Source organism: Phocoena phocoena, chromosome 19 (assembly GCF_963924675.1).
Source record: "Phocoena phocoena chromosome 19, mPhoPho1.1, whole genome shotgun sequence".
Taxonomy (NCBI): domain Eukaryota; kingdom Metazoa; phylum Chordata; class Mammalia; order Artiodactyla; family Phocoenidae; genus Phocoena; species Phocoena phocoena.
The window spans coordinates 47,678,694-47,697,043 of record NC_089237.1 but is presented as its reverse complement, the minus strand read 5'-3'; the positions used below and the strand labels follow the sequence as shown (position 1 = coordinate 47,697,043).

The window sequence follows — 18,350 nt, the reverse complement described above, 5'->3', positions numbered from 1 at the left end:
TAAATGCTCTACAATGTCTAATTTCATTTAACCCTCACAACTATCCTAGGACTGCTACTGTTAGTAGCCTCATTTTACAGAGAGGGGAAGCAAGGTTTAGAGAGGTTAACTTTCTTGCCCAAAGTCACACAGCAGGGAACCGAAAAACCTAGGATTCAAACCCAGGACTGTTTTCAGTGTAAATACTGGGAAACTTCTTTGGATTCAAAAGACTTGGTTGGAGAATTGGATCTGCTGCCACTTACTGACCACGTGAACTGGCACAAGTCACTTCAGCTCTGAGTCTGTTTCTTTGTTTGTGAAATGGAGGTGGTGATACCTACTGAAGAGTGGTTGGCAGAAGTAAGATAATGTGCATAAAGTTCCCTAAATATAGCAGATGGTCAGTAAATGTAACCAGTGATTCCCACAGGCCAAAGGGCCACCCACCCCGCTGCTGAAGTGAAAGTCCATTTGGTTGGATTAGGGAGGCCATACAGGTACAAGGGAAGCGGGGCCCCAAGAGAGGAACCTATGAACGTGAGGTTCTCAGGTGCACCTGCTGGATGTGACCCTACAAATGAAAATCTTCCTTTGCAGAGGCTTACCAGAAAGCCTGTTTCAAGGGGACCATTGCTGAACAGAACAATCCATCAACTGGTTTTCCTCTCCTCTGGCCAGGGAATTCCTAGGGCAGGTGGAGGAAGGGCCGTCACAAGCTTTGGGAGTCCCTGGCAGAGAAGGCATGAGCTCTGAGTCCTGGACTCCAGAGGTCTCGGCTTCTGCTGCCCTCTGCCTCCTCCTGTTTTTGCCCTCTGCCTATGCTTTTCCAAGACGCTGATCATCACAGAAGAGACTCACTGGGAAAGGGGCAGGGTCAGAAGAGAGAGCGCTGAAAAGCCAGGCCATCACTAGGATTCAGGGATGCAAGCCTCCCTCTCCCATCACAGTGTCATAAGCTTCTACCATGGACCTACTGCTTAGGTCTCCATATGACCCTCCCCCATTCCTCTTGGAAAAAGGGACTCCACCACCTGCCCTCAGCCCACAGGATCAGTATTAATAAAACATTCATCAGATCCTCCTCTTCTGTGACATGGAAGAGTCCAGAGCCCTGGGCTGAGGTTAAATCAGAGAAATGGAATTGAATTGACGGAGGGTTGTGCTCTAACCATCACACTGCCCTGCCAATTGACGGTCACCCTTGAGCTGGGATGCTTGAGGGATGGCAGAGCTGGAGAGGCTTCAGCATTCATCCTCTCCACAATTCCCTAATTTTACCCAGGAGAAAACTGAGAGCCTAGAGAGGGAGAGGGCTTGCCCAAAGTCACACAGCTTGTGAAGAAGCAGACTAGAACCCAAATGTCTGTCTCTCTTTACTGACTTTGCTGCCCCATTTGTTTTCCTCTCAGAGATACAGAAGAGGCTAAAGTTACATGGGGGCAAGGGAGTAAAGCCATTTCCCTCTGAGCCTCTGGTTCTTCATCTGTTAAATGGGAATAATTATACTTCCTGCCAACACACCGCTTGTTTATGAAGCTTCAGTGAGTAAATACAAATGACTTCAGTGGCAGAATCATCTGCCTGGTACAACAGGACCCCAGACTGAAGGAGACAATTGAAAGGACCTGAAGGTTGGCAGGGTGGATGGGCCCAGAAGATGTGGGTTCACCTTGTCATCCTCCCCAGGTGGGGCCCAGGCCTTGGTTGCCATGGATACCGTGTCCCTGGAGCATCAGATCCAGAGCGTGCAACGCCACATCAGCTTCCTGAAAAAAGAACAGATGGCCCTGCTGCGAGACCTGCACCTGGAAATCCTGAGGCTGCAGAAACGCTGCTCAGGTGAGGCCTGGAGGGATGGCGGGGGGTGACTGTCATCATCGTAAGCACTGTCCCTGATGGGGTGTCCACCGTGAGCCTCTCTAAGCCTCTTAACAATCCTGCCAGGCAGGTGTTCGATCACCCCTTTTTCTTGGTGAGGAAACTGAATCTTAGGGAAGTGAGATACAAAATGTTCAACAAGCACCTCCCAGCCCTAAGAAGCCCTCAGTCTAGTCGGGGAGACACACACACACCAACAGGTAATCTAAAGATACACAAAAAATGAAGAGGGCTGACAGAGGAGGAGTTCACGGGCAGGATCATGTCCAGCTTGAGGCGTGGGTGATGGAGGAGGAGACCAGGCATCCCACGCTCCCCAGAGGAGGGAGCACTTCCTCTCCCTGAGAGCTGAGTAAGATTTAGACATGCTGAGATATTACGGGGCAACGAGGGTGGAGAAAGCTTTCCAAATGAAAGGAACAGCATGGCAACATTCAGAAGGTAGGAAACCAAAAGCTCATGAAAAGCTCTATTCGACTGGATAATGCTGTGCTTAAAGCTGCTGGCAAATAACGGTTGCAGACAGATCATGGAAGACTGTGACCAATATCAGGACAGCTAAGAAGTCCTCCTGGGTAGTAGGGAGCCACTGAAGATTTTTGAGCAGAATCATGCTACATTAAGAAACTCAATCCGGGGCTTCCCTGGTGGCGCAGTGGTTGAGAGTCTGCCTGCCGATGCAGGCGACATGGGTTCGTGCCCCGGTCCGGGAAGATCCCACATGCCGCGGAGCGGCTGGGCCTGTGAGCCATGGCTGCTGAGCCTGCATGTCCGGAGCCTGTGCTCCTCAACGGGAGTGGCCACAACGGTGAGAGGCCCGCGTACCGCAAAAAAAAAAAAAAAAAAAGAAAAAGAAACTCAATCCGGGGGACTTCCCTGGTGGCGCAGTGGTTAAGAATCCACCTGCCAATGCAGGGGACATGGGTTCGAGCCCTGGTCCAAGAAGATCCCACGTGCCACGGAGCAACTAAGCCCGTGCGCCACAACTACTGAGCCTGCGCTCTAGAGCCCGTGAGCCACAGCTACTGAGCTCACGTGCCACAACTACTGAAGCCCACGCGCCTAGAGCCCGTGCTCTGCAACAAGAGAAGCCACCGCAATGAGAAGCCCGTGCACCACAACGAAGAGTAGCCCCCACTCTCTGCAACTAGAGAAAGCCAGAACACAGCAACGAAGACCCAACACAGCCAAAAATAAATATAACTTAAAAAAAAAAAAAAAAGAAACTCAATCCAGCAGTTGTATGGCAGATGAATTGGTGGGAGAAGGAGGCAGGGAGACTAGTGACAGGTCCAGGGGAGAGATGAAGGGGGCTGGAAAGGGGAGGACCAGTGGGAGGCAGATTGAAAGAAGGGATCTGGCAACCAATTGGATTTGTAAGCAGGACAGAGGAAGGTGCCAAGGATGATGTAAATCGCATGCCTGACCTCTGCTCTTGCACCTCAAGCCTCAGCTGTGTAGCCTTCTCAGAGGCTGGGCTCTGGCCCAGATGCTCACCCAGGCAGAGTCTTCAGGTGCAGGCTTTAGAGCCAATGATTCGTTCAGTGTCTCAGCTGGAACAGCTCAACCTCTTCATTGTACAAATAGGTAAACTGAGGCCCAGAGAGAGAGTCACAATGTTAGTGTCAGAGCCAGGATTAGAACCCAGAGCTCCACACTTCCAGTTGTGATGCCTCTGTTGCTTTCCCCCATTCTCTCAACATGCTCAGATTTCTACCTCCCTTCCATCCCCTGCTCATGGAAGACTCCCCATTCCCCAGAGGGAAACTGAGGCCCAGAAGGTTCAACTGACCTGCCTGGCTTCTCACTCTATGGCACGAGAAGCCAGCAGTCCTAACTTTCAGCTCCATATACAGGTTCAGCTGCCATTTGCCAAGACCAGGCTCCCTGCCATCTCCCCCAAAGCCTGGCAGGCAGCAGAGGCCAGCCCAGGGGGCAGGGAGATGACCCACACCATCTCACCCCTGCCTGATGCTACTTTTTCATTGCAGTAATAACATTAAAGGAAAATTGACATGAGTGAACCCTAAGACCCTGTAGCTCTTCCTCTGATTTCTTTTTGCTTAGCCCTAATTCTAGACACAGGCCAGGATCCCAAGAAAGTGGAAGAGGCAGGAACGGAGATCCCTCAGCCCCCACCACCCTTCTCAGACAAGTGTGGGCCCGCAGCCTCTTGGGTATGATTCAGGGGATAAAAATAACTCCAGGCTGGCCTGGAGCAGCCACTCTTGGGGCTGAAATGACTGAATAAGCCTCCCTCCCAAAGGGTGGGGGAGTGAGGAGGGAAAAGAGAGCAGGACAAAGGCGATTTTTAAAAAGAGATTGGGTTTTCCTGGTGGCACAGTGGTTAAGAACCCACCTGCCAATGCAGGGGTCACGGGTTCGAACCCAGGTCCAGAAAATCCCACGTGCCGTGGGGCAACCAAGCCCGTGTGCCACAACTACTGAGCGTGTGTTCTAGGGCCTGCGAGCCACAACTACTGAAGCCCACGTGCCTAGAGCCCGTGCTCTGCAACAAGAGAAGCCACCGCGATGAGAAGCCCGTGTACCGCAACTAGAGAAAGCCCGCAGACAGCAACGAGACCCAATGCAGGCAAAAAATAAATAGATAAATAATTAAAAAAAAAAAAAGATTAAAGAGGGACCCAGAGGGTGGGAAAAGGATAAGAGTGGGGAGGGGCTGGTGTAGGAACCAGTGAGGGCAGGCCTTTGGGAAGAACCTGCGTGACAACTCAAAATGAAGGGGCTTGAGAGGTGGGTAGATGTGCTGTGGTTGCGGAGGTAGCTTGGATGATAACAAGAGCCGACTCGGCCCAAGATTGAGCCCTATAATTCTTTTGTCTCATTAATCATAGCACAGCCCCTTGTGAGGTGGGTGCAACTTCGTTCCCATTTCACAGATGGGGAGACTGAGGCTCAGAGAGGTGCTGTCACTGGCCTGAGGTCACACAGTGTGTCTGACCTCACAGCGCACTCAGCTAAACCATGGGACCCTGGGCTGGAAGATGGGCAGGGAGAGTTGATGGATGGGGGAGTGGAGCCCAGCTGGGGTTCTGTCCCCCCACCCCCAACTCTAGCGGTTAAGGGCTAAGGAGAAACAAGCCCACAGGCAGTCAGTGACAGAGCCAGAGTCCCGTGGGCTACATCCCCAAACCTAGTCCTGGGCCCTTGGGTTCATCACAGGCCTTGGAGGAGGGGCCAAGCTGGCCCCAGGAAGCCCTGGCGGGGTGAAGGCATCAGAGTTCTCCCAGAGACCAGGGAGGAGGTTCAGGCTCTGGTCACAGCAAAAGGCCCAGGCACTCCAGGCTGTCTGTCTCCTGGCAACTGTTGGCCTCCCCAGAGAAGGCACCTCCAGAAAAGCCCTAGTCCCTAGAAGAGCCTGGAGAAGGCAGCAAGGAGGGGCAGACAGAGGGCCCACAGGGTGAGTCCCTCTCTGTTGGTGCTACTGGGCAGTGGACCCAGAGATCGGCTACCTTCCCCACCCCCACGTTCACACCTTCTCCCTTTGGGCACCAGGCTGCATCCCTGCAGGTACACCCAGGTGCTCCTGAGCAGATGCCCTCCATCATAGGCAGCTGTGGCTCCTGGGCTCCCTCCTGCCCCCTCCCAGCCCCTGAGCTCTGATGGAGTTGGGGGGAGTGGGGAGTGGGCTGGAAAAATGATCAAACCCAGCTGGCTGAGGGATGGGGTATTCTGGGATCTAACGGTTGGGGACTGGGAAGACAGGCAGGCAGAGGAGGAAACTGCTCCTGCACCAGTGCCCTTGGCGGGCCCCTGGCTGCCCCGCCCCACTCGCTTAGCGCCAAGCCGAGCGCCATGCAGGCTTTGCTTCACCAGGTGGCGCTGTCCTCCTTGAAGCTCTTCTCCCCGCCCTGCGGAAAGTGGCGGAACCAGAGCTTAGAAAGGGCAGGGCTGATGTTCAGAAAAGAGCACAGGCACAGCAGTACTGGCTGTGACAACAGTGAAACGCACGTGTCCTATTGGTAAATAGCCACTGCCCTGAATCCCCCTTTAGTGTCCCTGAGCAGCCCAGGACACTCCAGCCTTCCCAGACCCACCAACTAAACAGTAAAGAGAATGTGCCCTGGGCAGCAGGGGTCCTCCAGGCTGGCTCTGATTGGTTGGCATGTTAAATATTTGTACATCACCTCTGGGAAGGGGCAAATACTCCCCCCCAGCCCCAAAAACAAGCCTCAGTCCCACAAGGGTTGAACTAACCCCCAAATCTAGGCCACAAAGCTTACACTGGAAAGATCTCTGGGCTTAGAATCAGCTAGATGGGCTCAGGCTATGCCTCTGACACCTCTCTTTCATCTCATTCCCTCACTGGGCTGCAGTAAAATAAGCATGGAGGGGGGGTAGTTTAGATGGTTTCTGAGAATCCTTATCGACACTATTACTGGGCTGTGATTCCTGATCTCACACACATACTCTTTCTCTCTATCTCTAACATACACACGACTGCCTTTTCTTATCTCTGCCCCCAGAACTGACCCATGACCTGGAAATGAAAGAGGCCCAATCTCACCAACAAGGTAAGAGGACAAGTGGTCACCTTTTCCCCACCACTTAGGACCCAAGCCTTGTCCACCCCTGGTCCAGACTTGGGGACAGCCACTCCTCAGCTTACTGAGTGAGTGCAGGACGTCAGCCTCATTTGCCCACTCAGCTGGGTGACCTTGTGCAATGAACAACCTGCACCACCATACATAGTGCCCTGTATCCCTGTCTCTGTCCAAAGTGGTAAAATGAAAGCAGGAAGGGAGATGGTGTCCAGGAAGTCCACATGGCTGACTTCATTCCTTTGTGACCCACCCCCCTAATCCTTCTCATCCTTGCACGAGTGATTCTCACAGTCCCGTGTCCACACCCTCCAAGACGCTGAGTGTCAAGATTCAACACGATGGCAATATGGGGTCTTTGACTTCAAGGAACATAGTCTAGAGGAGGAGCAGAGAGATACAGGCACATTAGCAAATTCTTCATTTTACAAAAGCGTGACTTCATGCCGTTGTAGAAATTCCCACTAAAGTATTTGTTTATAGATTATTACTCTCACCCATAAAATGGAGTGGTGTGGGGAGATGGTGTTCAATGAGTATAGAGTTTCAGTTCCGCAAGATGAAAAAATTCTAGAGATCTGTGGCACAGCAATGCGAGTATATTAACACTACTGTACACTTAAAAAATGGTTAAGATGGCAAAATTGTTCCTTCTTTTTTTGCCACAATTAATTTTTTCAAATGGGAGGGGTTGCATTGTTGAGATCTTAATCTCCAGATGATATGATCTCTGAGAACTAGGACTGGGCGTTACCCGTCGTCTCTCAGTGCAAAGCACATTACCTGACATGGAGAGGGACTCAGTAAATGCTTGATTTGAAATGAATCACAAAAGTAGTATTTCTTGGCCAGGAGGGTTTTAAGAATGGGCTCCCTGCCATATTGATGTGCTGCTTATAGATCAACAGCAACAGGACCAAGAGTTAGGCGCAGGGAAGGCTGGAAGTTTAAGGTTAAGGTAAAATGCTAGGAGCCCTACTAACTGCTTTGCATATCATGCATAAACATCTAAACACTTATGGCCCTGAACTAATTCTGCTGACTGCTTTAAGTGGCAGTCATGGGGGGCCTCTTTGTGCCTACGTGCTTGGAGGAAGGGGTCACATATCCCAGACACCAGGCAAGAACAGTTCTGTGACAATAGTAGCTTTTACTCCACCTACTGTCCTTCCTCTGAAAGGGCTTTTGGGGTCATCTGGGCTCAAGGCACTGCCCCAGTGTCCTGGTTTTTACTTTCTCTCTCAGTGGGCTTGAGAGCTCTTTCCTTGTCCTCCTTTTGTATGAAAATCACTTGGTGGTTTTCATATCCCCTCCAGAGTCACCTCTTACCTACCCTTTGTCACCATTCACATGTGCCAGTCCTGGGATACAGACCTTGCTGAAATGGAGTTTATGATCCAGGAGGTAAGGGTCCTCAACCCTGTGGGTACATGAGAATCACCAGGGAAGATTCAAGAAGTACCCTTTCCCAGTACTTGATACTTTGATAGGACCCAGAAAAACTATTTTTTAAAGTTCTCTGGATGGTTCCAGTGTATATCCAGGTTTGAAACCCAATGCAGTGGGCAAAGGCAAACAATAAAGAAGTTTAAAAAAAACCCCACAAAATGTAATAAATGCTCTTTATGAAGGAAACAAGGTTCGCAGCACGCTGACTCCCCTTTTCTGCTCACACTCCCAGTTCTTTCAGTCCCTTGTTCTTGTATGTCTCTCCTGCTACGGGGCTTTTGCATAAGTCCTACCCTCTGTCCGAAGCACCCTTCTCTCCCCTGTTCACTACTTAATTCCTATTCACCTGTCAGATCCTAGCCCAAGTTCCTCTTCGGCTGAGAAGCCTTCCCTGATTAGGTCACAGTCTCCTGTTACAGTCGTGGTATTGGCACGTGTCACAGATGCAACCTCACATTCTTTTGTGGTTATGTACCATACCTCTCCCACTATGCTTGCTGTGAGCTTCGAGGAATGTTTTACTATCCACCATACCCACAATGCCTAGTACAACGCACAGAGTCAGGGCTCAACAAACAGTCATGGAGTGAATAAATGGTCAGGGAAGGGTTTGCACTTAAACTTAAGGGGCGCACTGAAGAATCAGAGTGGCCAAACAGAAAGCAAGATAGGTGCAAGGGCCTCGAGGAGGAAAGAGGCAGGCCAGCGTCGCAGGCGCTTGGGGAGTGAGGGCGAGCGCCGCAGGACGTGCAGTCGGGGGCGGGGGGTGCCGGGCTTCACTCTGAGGATCGGTGAGCTGTGCAGGTACAGCCAGGCGGGGACCCTCACTCTCTCCTCCCTCTCCCCTGCCCAGAGTTGGCGTCCCGGGAGCTGGAGAGCAAGTGCCGCGAGCTGGAGTCACAGCTGGCGGCGCGGGTGGCGGCCAACGCGGAGCTGCGGCGGGAGGTGGCGCAGCGCGAAGCGCTGGTGTCGGCGCTGCGCTGCAGCCTGCGCGCCGAGGAGCGCCGCTTCCTGGAGGAGCTGCGTCGCCGCAGCCACCGAGCCACCGTGCTGGGCACTGAGCTGCAGAAGCACACCGAGGCGGCCGCCTACCTCTCCTACCAGCTGCACGCGGCGCGCCAGAAACTGCAGACTCCGCGCCCAGGCCCCGGCGCCGCCGCCGCCGCCCCCGAGCCCCGGATCCGCCGGCGCGCACAGCGGGCCCGCCGCCCGCCCGCAGCCGATGCCGCCGCCAAGGGCCCCGGCCGGGACTGGGCCGCCCGGGAGCGCTCGGCCGGCGCCCCGGACGACGCCGATGCCATGCCAGACCCCGCGCTCTTCCTCTACGCCCGGAGGCCCCCGCGGCCAGGTGGCCGCAGCCCGCGCCAGCCGCCTCCCCAGGAGCCCCCTGACCAAGCCACCCCGCCGGCCGCGCCCAACCCGCCCAGTGCGCCGGCGGACCCGGAGTAAGCGCGGGGCCGGCTGGGAGGGGCGGGGCGGGGCGGGGAGCGGGGGAAGGCGGGCCCGGGGCCCGACTAGGGACGCAGCTCTGGCCGCGCGGGCGGGTCCCAGGGGCTGAGGCAGCCGGTCCCTTCCCCAGGGAGCGGGCGGAGGCGGCCCCTGCTCCCCCGCCCCTTCGCCCCTCCCAGCCGCCCCCGCCTTTTGTATTTGCCAGCAACGCCGAAGCTTTGAGCTCTCCCCTCCCGCCGGGGACCTCCTCAGCGGGACCCAGCGAATGCATCCTTTTTCTAGGAGAGGACTCACAGTACCGATCTTTATCTGGTCCCCACCCTGCCACTGGGAGGGGAAGGGGAAGGGGAAGGGGCGGGGGTCACGCCCTGCCCCGGGAAAGCTGACAATCATTTGGCGGGAGGGAGAAGCCTGGGCGGCCTACGTAGGAAAGGAACCAGAGTGGCCCTTAGCATCCTTAGGCCTTCCAGCTCCCGCTGCGGCCTCCCCCAGCCCCCCACGGCTGCCCTTCCCGCCAAGCCTTCCTCCAAGGGGAAGTTCGGGGTGAGGTTTAGAGGCTGGACCTTTACCTTGGAAGCCGCTTCTCCTACCCCCTACCCTGTTGATAGGTCCTTACAGGTGAGCACGGAACACTTTAGAAGTCGCCTCCTCCAGAGCCCCTGATGGGGAAAGTGTGGACTTATTGAAGTTTGAACTTCTGGAAATTAGCACCCATAGACCCTTAGAGAAGATTACAGAATGGGTTTGGTGGCAGATCCTGGTCTAGAGCCGTCTCCAGCTCAGTTCTGCCCCAGGATGCCGACCTAGGTATTGACTCTGGGGACACGGCAGAGTCGGGCTGCCCCATCAGGCTTATGGAAGGGTTAGAAAGTTCTTTCAGGAGGTAGCTGGGAACCTGAAGGCTGCCCTGGGAGTTTTCCTAGTCCTGTTTATTGGTGCTAATTTTGCCCAGCTTCCTCATTAGCTGGCTGCACCCAGAGGCAGGAAGAAGGGCCCGGCTTCTTGGAAGTGGCAGCTGTTGAGAGAGGTTTGGGTTTGCTGTGGGGAGGGTGGGGAGGGAGTGGACAGGTTAGGCCCCAGCCTGGCCCGCTCCAGGAATGCCCCCAATCCTATCAGACCTGACAGTGGTGGGGTGCTTAGTGCCCTCTCTCTAGGTTGGGGAGTGGCAAAAGGAAGGAATACTGCCCACCTCCTAACGCGTTTCTCCCCATCTCCCTGTCACGACCAAAGGCAGGAAGTGAAGCTCCAGTCCAGTTCATTGCCCCCACCCAGTCTGGCCTAGAAAGAAAGACAAATCCCTAGAACCCTGTCCTCTCATGCCATCCCTTCTCTGTTGGCCCTGCATCAAGTCCTAAGTGCCTGTGATGTCTTCCAGGGGCTGCCATGGGAGGACATGGGGCAGGGAGAGTCCTTTATCTCACTCACAAGCACCCCATGCTGGCAGGTCCTGACCCTGGCTGGGGCTGAGCCTTCTGTTTGTCACCCAGGGGTCTGGGAGGTCTCTAGGGAGATGAACCCTTTTTCCGTCACGGCCCCATGAAGAAGAGGGGAAAGAACCCCAATTATACCCTCTTTCACTGTATATGTTAGAGGGAGCAGGACACCAGTGAGCTCACAAACACGCAGCCCCCTCCCAGCTCAGGACTGCTGAGACCGCTGAGCAATAACCAGGCCTGGTCTAGGTGTCCGCCACTGAGGCACCCTTGGAACGGACCGTGCTGTCCAGTCTCAGGGGTCACAGTAGTGGCCTAGGGTTCCTTGCTTTGCCTGCTCCCACCTCTCCCCTCCCCAGTCTCTGTGGCTGTGCCTCTACCCTCTGTGTCCCCTCAAGTGTGGACGACTCACCGTACCCCCTCGACCCGTTGCCTTCCCTTTCAGAGCAGGTCTGAGTGAGGAGGCCTCTCTCTGCTCTTGGCTGCTCTCACTTGACGGGGCCCAGAGGATCCTGGGCAGGAGGGAAAGGGGGTCTTTCTGGAGGCACCCTCATCTTCCACAATCAAACTTTTGGGGTGAACTGGGTGACTTTGTTACACCAATTCTTCTACAGAGATGGTGAAGTACTTTATCCACCCACCCACCCACTAAAAGCCATAGCTACGCCCACCTGGCCTCCCCCGGCTCTATAGCAATAGCCCTCTTCCTCCTTCCCTCCTGTGTACCCGAGCTCTCTGGCTGGGGGCCCCAAAACCCCCTACCGCACGGGTCCTCCTGTGGCCTGCCTGCCTCTCCCCAAGTGACCCCATCGGCACCTCCCACCTCCTGTCCCTCTTCCAGCAATCAGAGATGATGACACTTAATTGTGAGGTACTTGGAGATACCCCACATGAAGGTCCAGCGTGCTGGGGCGGCTGACTCGCTGACTCCCAGCTGAGGTGTCGGGGTGCCTTGGAAAGGAAATAAGGCAAGCACCCCTCCCACCTCCACTCAGCAAGCTGGGGCAGGGGCCAAGGCAAATGCAGGGTTCAGATTTTATGAGAAATTCCCGTTCCCTCTCCCTCTCCTGGAAATAATGGACAGAGGCTTCCTGCCTCTCTCCTGCACCTGGGTTTGGAACAGAACCCTCAGGGCAGCAGAATAAGACTGGGAGTCAGTGGCCTGCCCTTGGCCTCAGCGGTCAGAAACTCCTCAGCCTTGCCCTCAGCTTCTGGCCCTCCCCTTCTTCTAGCCTGGGGGACCCGCCCTGCCAAGGGAAAGACCCCCTCCCTTGAGCCCCTATAAAGTTTGGGTGGCTAGAAGGGAAAGGATTGTTTCCTTCCCTCTCCCTGTTCTCCACCTCTCCCCTCTTCTCTGCTGCATGAATCCCCATTGGGGGAGGACTGTGTTGACATGGACACTCAGGGCCCCTAGTTGGAACCAGGAGCTGCAGGTGGGGACCCCTCCCCGTTCTGGAAGCCAATCAGGGACCTGTGGGCAATACAGCATGAGGCTTTGTACCCCTGCCCCCCAATATCCCACCCACAGTAACCTGCAGTTTGGGGGGCCAGGCCAGGGCTGAAATGGGGTAGCCCTTCCCCAAACAAGCAGCAGAATAGAGGTCTCCCTGATGGAGAGGAAGGAGGCTGAGAGGGCGTGGAGGAGCATCTCCTCATCATGGAGAGACAGGGATCTCTAAGCACCCTCTCGCTGAGGTGCCAGCCTTGAATGGGGGACACGCGAGGCTTCAGAGCCACCTGGCAGGAGCCCCATGGGCGCGGCAGAGGGATCCTGCTCCAAGTTCTCTGTTGGCTGCGCTTTTTAATCCAATGCTTTTCAGAGTGTATTCACTCACCCACAGAACTAGAACCCTGTGCTTTAGGGGTGACTGTCATATGCCTTATTCTTAATAAAATATCTGAAAAACACACAAGTCAGACTTTTTTCCTGTGGGCACTCTGCGCCCCCGTCCCCTGAGCCCACCACAGGTCTGTGGAAGGGCCGTGGAGGAGATAGCGAATGGTTTGGGAGTTAGCCAGGGGGTTGGGTGAGACTGGCAGCTGAGACTCTGAAGTCCCCTCAGTAGGCATTCCTCACATAGAGCATAAGGCATTCATCTGAGATGTCTGTCCTGATGCTCAGGTTAGCTCTGTCCCTCTCTCCATGCCACCCCAACCCAAATGAACAAACAAGACCTTAGATTAGAGGCTCCTGGCTAGGGTTGGCAGGGGTAGATTGGAAGGGTTCCGTGCCTGGAATTGCCCATTGTTGTGGCCTAGAAGGAATCCTGGGGTTCTGGACATCTTTGGCTATGCCAGTTCTTCTTCCCTGACAACCATCTCCATCTGATCCAGATGCAAGAAGCCCAGCATCCCGAAGAAGAGCCCTAATCTTATCCTCCACTAACGAGGGCTATCCAAGGACTGCGCTCTGGGAGCTCAGCTCAGTCAGCATCTTCAGGCCTGTACATTTTCAATGTAGGTCTATGTTATGGATGCCTCTAGGAGAAAAAGCAGCAGCTCTGCCTTCTAAGAACGCAGGGGACATATTGGTTTTGCCTGCAACCTTTCTTCTGGTAACAGTACCTATTACTTCCTTTCAGGCAACAGCCTTCTCCCAGCTTAGTCAATGTGTTGCAGGGCTCTGACCCCACCCATGTGACCCAGGTAAGGTAGGTCACACTGATTGGGCTGGAGATGGGCATGCAACTCTAAGCCAATAAGAGTCCATCTCAGAACTTTTACTGTAACCATTCATTTAACACACCAAGTTAGGTGCTAGGGATACAGCAGGGAACCAAACGGAACTACTGAAGGACAAATTCTTGGGTGGCTAAAATGGCAGAACATCAGCTTGGAAATCTGGTGGGCCGTTTGCCATCACCAGGGATGGGGCTACCTGATTATGAAGCTCCACAAAAGAAGTAAAACCTAGAAAGATGGAGGCAATTCCTTTTTTTTTTTTTTCTGTCATGAGTGGTTTTTTTTAAATTTTTGTGAAATATAGTTGATTTACAATGTTGTGTTAATTTCTGCTGTACAGCAAAGTGATTGAGTTATACATATATATTCTCTTTCATATTCTTTTCCATTATGGTTTATCATAGGATATTGATATAGTTCCCTGTGCTGTTGGACCTTGTTGTTTGACAGTTCCTGATAATTAAGCTGCCTGGATCCTGCTATGCTTGCAGCCCATATACCCGTGCCTTTTTCAGTTATATAGACCAATAAGCAGCCCCCCCCCCCCCGCCACTTTCGTATTTAAATGATCAGCATTAATTTGTGGGGGTTTTCTGCTTTTTATTTTAACCTAAATTTAGACTTAGAGAAAAGTTGCAATAATGATACAGAGTTCCTGCATGTCTCTCACCCAGCTTCTCCTAATGTTAACATCTTATTTTATCATAGTACAATTATCCAAACCAAGAAATTAACATTGGTACATGGCTATTAACTAAACCACAGACTTTATTTGAGTTTCACCAGGTTTTCCCCTAGGGTCCTTTTTCTGTTCCAGGAACCTATCCAGGTTCCCATTCCATTTAGTTATTTTTTCCTTAGTCTCCTCCAATCTGTGACACACTTTTAAAAGCCATTTTGAGTTGGGTTTTAGTGCCTTGCTAACCCCATGAGACCTGATGATGTCAAAGAGCAAGTAATCAGTGGGGGAGAAACAAGTGGACCCCAACTAATAAAGTACATTGAATAAAATATTTGCTGAACTCTAAGGAGGGAGTGACTGCTTCCAGCTGCCAGGACTGAGAAACAGTTTCACAGACACAATGGTATCTGAGCTTGATTTCATAGACCTTGATTTCATGCCTCTTCTCCCATGATGCTTCTCCCACAGAAGTTGGCATTGAGAAAAGGTAAATGAGTTGCTCAAGATCACATAGTGAAGGAGTCAGGGATGGAGATAGATGATGTCACATACAGTCATGCACAGGGGATTGGTTCCAGGACACTCCCCCCAAACTCCCTCCCCCTCCCCCCTCCTCCACAGAAACCAAATCTGAGGCTGCTTAAGACCCTGATAGAAAATGGGAATTCCCTGGCAGTCCAGTGGTTAGGACTCTTTGCTTCCACTGCCAGGGGCCCAGACTTGATCCCTGGTTAGGGAACTAATCCCTCAAGCCATGTGGTGAGGCCTTAAAATTTAAAAAGAGGCATAGTATTTGCATACATCCTCCCTTATTCTGTATTTATTTATTTATTCTTTGGCCATATTGCTCTGCTTGTGGGATCATAGTTCCCCAACCAGGGATCCAACCCAGGCCCCTGGCAGTGAGAACGTAGAGTCCTAACTGTTGGACTGTCAGGAACACCCAATTCTCCCTTATACTTTTTTTTTTTTAACATTTTGGTATATATATATACATTTTTTTCTTTTTCTTTTTAAATATTTATTTATTTAGCTGCACTGGGTCTTAGTTGTGGCATACATGTGGGATCTAGTTCCCTGACTAGGGATCAAACCCAGGCCCCCTGCATTGGGAGCATGGAGTCTTAACCACTGTGCCACCAGGGAAGTCCTCTCCCTTATACTTTAAATCATCTCTAGATTACTAATAATTCCTAGTACAATGTGAATGCTATGTAAATAGTTGCCACTGCAGCAAATTCAAGTTTTGCTTTTTGGAACTCTCTGGAATTTTTTAAAAAATATTCTTGGGAGTTCCCTGGGTCTAGTGATTAGTGTTCAGTGCTTTCACAGCTGTGGCCCAAGTTCAATCCCTGGTCGGGGAATTCTCACAAGCCCCATGGTGCCGCCAACAAAAATTTTCTTTTAAATTTATTTTTTTGATCCGCGGTTGGTTGAACCATTCATGTGGATGCAGAACCCACAGATATGGAGGGCTAACCTACATATTGATTCCTACCCAGTGTGCCCAGGTGGAGGAGACAGGGCAGCCCTGGCTGCCCCATCTTCGTTCCTCGCTCCAGCCTCTGGGGATCAGGTTTGAGCCCAGGGTGAACTAAGGCTAGACCTGTAACAGGCCCAGGAAGTATGGCCCAGGCCTCCCTCTGCTTGTCCCTGGCCTTTTATCTCCCCAGGTAGCTGAGGAAGGGAAGGCCCAGCCCTGGGTAAACATCTACCCAGGACTCTGGGGTCCCATTTCAAGTAGAGAAAAAGGAGAGAAGAAGAGGAAGGGGGAGAGGGATTGGCCTTTGGGTCCTCCCAGAGACCCCTGTGGGTTCTAGGCTGAGCCCAGCCCAGAGTCACAGTACAGAGCAGAGATGTGCAATGTCAGCACCACCTAACTCAGAGATCATATTTTTCAATCCTTTCATTTTATAGATCATGAGACTGAGGCCCAGGGAGTCTTACTAACTGTCACCCCTCCTGGAAATTCTGCCCACACAGGTTTGGGTTGAGGGAGGTAGACCCCCTCTCATGGGTTCCTGGAGTCGGGCCATTGGGGTAGGGGACTCCTTCCTGCAATCCAGGAGGTTTGGGTCCCAGCTCACCTCTCCAACCCGTTGGGAACTCTGAAGATGACGGGGGAAAATAGGAATGCCCAGCTGAATGGGTGCATCCATCATAACAATAATTAGGGAGATGGGATGCTTTAAGCAGACTAATTATGTAGGGTAGGTCTCAGCCTCGGTAAACTTCCCTTTGTGTTTACTTAGCATCTGTACCCAGAAGCCATAAAGATGGGGAGTACCACCCAGGCAGGCAGCCCTGAGGATGGGGACTGTGTAACAGGAGCCTGCTAAGGAAATGGGAAGAGGATCCACAGAAGACATGTTGCAGGTTCGAAGGCTGCTGGGACTGCTTAGCCACTAGGCCCCTGGACAGACTGGTCATTAGCGCCCTTCCTTACTTATCAGTAGGCACTCGCAGACCTTGATCATAAGGAGGACATAGGAGTAAGGCCAGGGCAAGGTATAGGCCGGTGCCTCTCCAGGGCTCAGCCCGGTGGGTCTCAGCTAGGCATCATGGAAATGGTCTGAAGCTCTGTATACAAAGGTCAAAGCATACAATACATAAAAGGAATATTTGCGCAGAAAGCCCAGATATTACAAATATCTGGTGAAACCCCGTGGAGGCATCTAAAGGACTGCTTGGCTCTGCCTATACCCGGGACCTCCATTCAACCAACCACTGTGCATTAAGCACCTACTATGCATCAGGCTCTGGGGAGATGCTGGGGATATCCAGATAAATAAGGTATGGTCGTTGCCTTCAAGAAGTCCCCTGGTCTAGCAGCTGGACTCCTCACCTGAGAACCAGACATCCTAGTTTGGCCAAGACAGTGTTGGTTTATGCCTGTTGTCCCAAGGTCATTATTAATAGTGTCCACTTTCACTCCCAGAGTGTCCTGGTTTGCATGATACATCACATGGTCACCCTAACCATAGCACAATGTATAGGCAATGGTGGAAATAGTTGGGGAAAGTGATGGGAGTAGTTGTTGTTAAGACTATGGTGAAAAGACATTGGTGGAAGCAGCTTGAAAGTAAGAAATAGTCTGCTTAATATGTGATTGGACCGCCAGACGATAGAGAAGGTGGTCAGAGGATGATGCTTTTTGTGTGTATCTGTTTCCCTATCCCCAGGCTTGCTGCTCAGTGTTAAAACAGGGCTACGCTTTTGGTTATGAGTAGTGTTACCGACATGGAGGGGGCTTCCAACCTCAGCTACACTGGACTAGGTACAATTCTCCAAATTCCTTAAGTTTCAGTTGGGAGACTGGTTAAAAGAATTATGGTACATCTACACACTGGGTTATTATCCAGCCATAAAATGTAATGAGAAAGCTCTTTGTGTACTGATATCTCCAGAATATAGTAAGTAAAAAAATCAGGGTAAAGTATGTTACCATTTGTGTAACTAAAGGGAAATACACACACACACACACACACACACACACACACACACTCTTATATGCAAAGAATATCTCTAGAAGAATATAAAAGAACTGGTAATCCTGGTGGTCTGGGAAGGAAAACCAGATGGCTGGGGGCAGGTGACAGATTTCACTGTATGCCCTTTTATGCTTTTTGAAATTTGAACCATGTGAATGTATTCAAAGTTCTAAATAAAATTAAGAGGTTTTAAAAAAAATAAACAAGTGAATAAATTCCCAGGGTCCCTCTTTCTGTGTCCTCCCATATGACTCCTCTGTCTTGCTCATTAAAATCCTTCTTATCCTTCAAAGCTTCAGAGGAGCTTCTTCCCAGAGGCCCTCCCTGACTGCCTCCCCTGCACACTCAGAACAGCCTTCTTTAAAGGCTTTTATTCTGCAGCCTTAGACATGAGATTGCTGCGTGCACCTCTCTTCACCCACCAGATTGAAACTTCTCCTGGCAGGGACTGGGTCTGGTTCATCTCTGATCTTCCTGCAGTACTGAGCTCCTGCAAGCTTTGCTTGAAAGACAGAGTGAAGTATTTTACACTATCTAAAGTGCTTTGATGACCACTATCTCCTCCCAACAGTTAGGTAAGAGGCCAGACAATGGATGTTTTTATTTGACAGAGGAAGCTCCTGAGATTCAGAGGCGTGATAGTCAAGTGACTTGCTCAAGGTTTCGAGAAGAGACAAGGTTGCAGGATGCAGATTTCCAATCCAACTCCGTGTTAGGTTCATGTACCACCTGACTGCCCACC

General features: G+C 52.0%; 1 protein-coding gene across 1 annotated transcript; it reads left to right on the top strand.

The window, feature by feature from the left end:
- The first annotated feature begins 1,676 nt into the window (after positions 1-1,676).
- On the top strand, positions 1,677-9,320 carry CCDC92B (coiled-coil domain containing 92B). The gene is made up of 3 exons (XM_065898106.1): positions 1,677-1,821; positions 6,348-6,395; positions 8,725-9,320. Exons 1-3 carry the CDS (start codon positions 1,692-1,694, stop codon positions 9,318-9,320), a joined length of 774 nt encoding a protein of 257 aa, XP_065754178.1. The 5' UTR covers positions 1,677-1,691.
- The last annotated feature ends 9,030 nt before the right edge of the window (positions 9,321-18,350 follow it).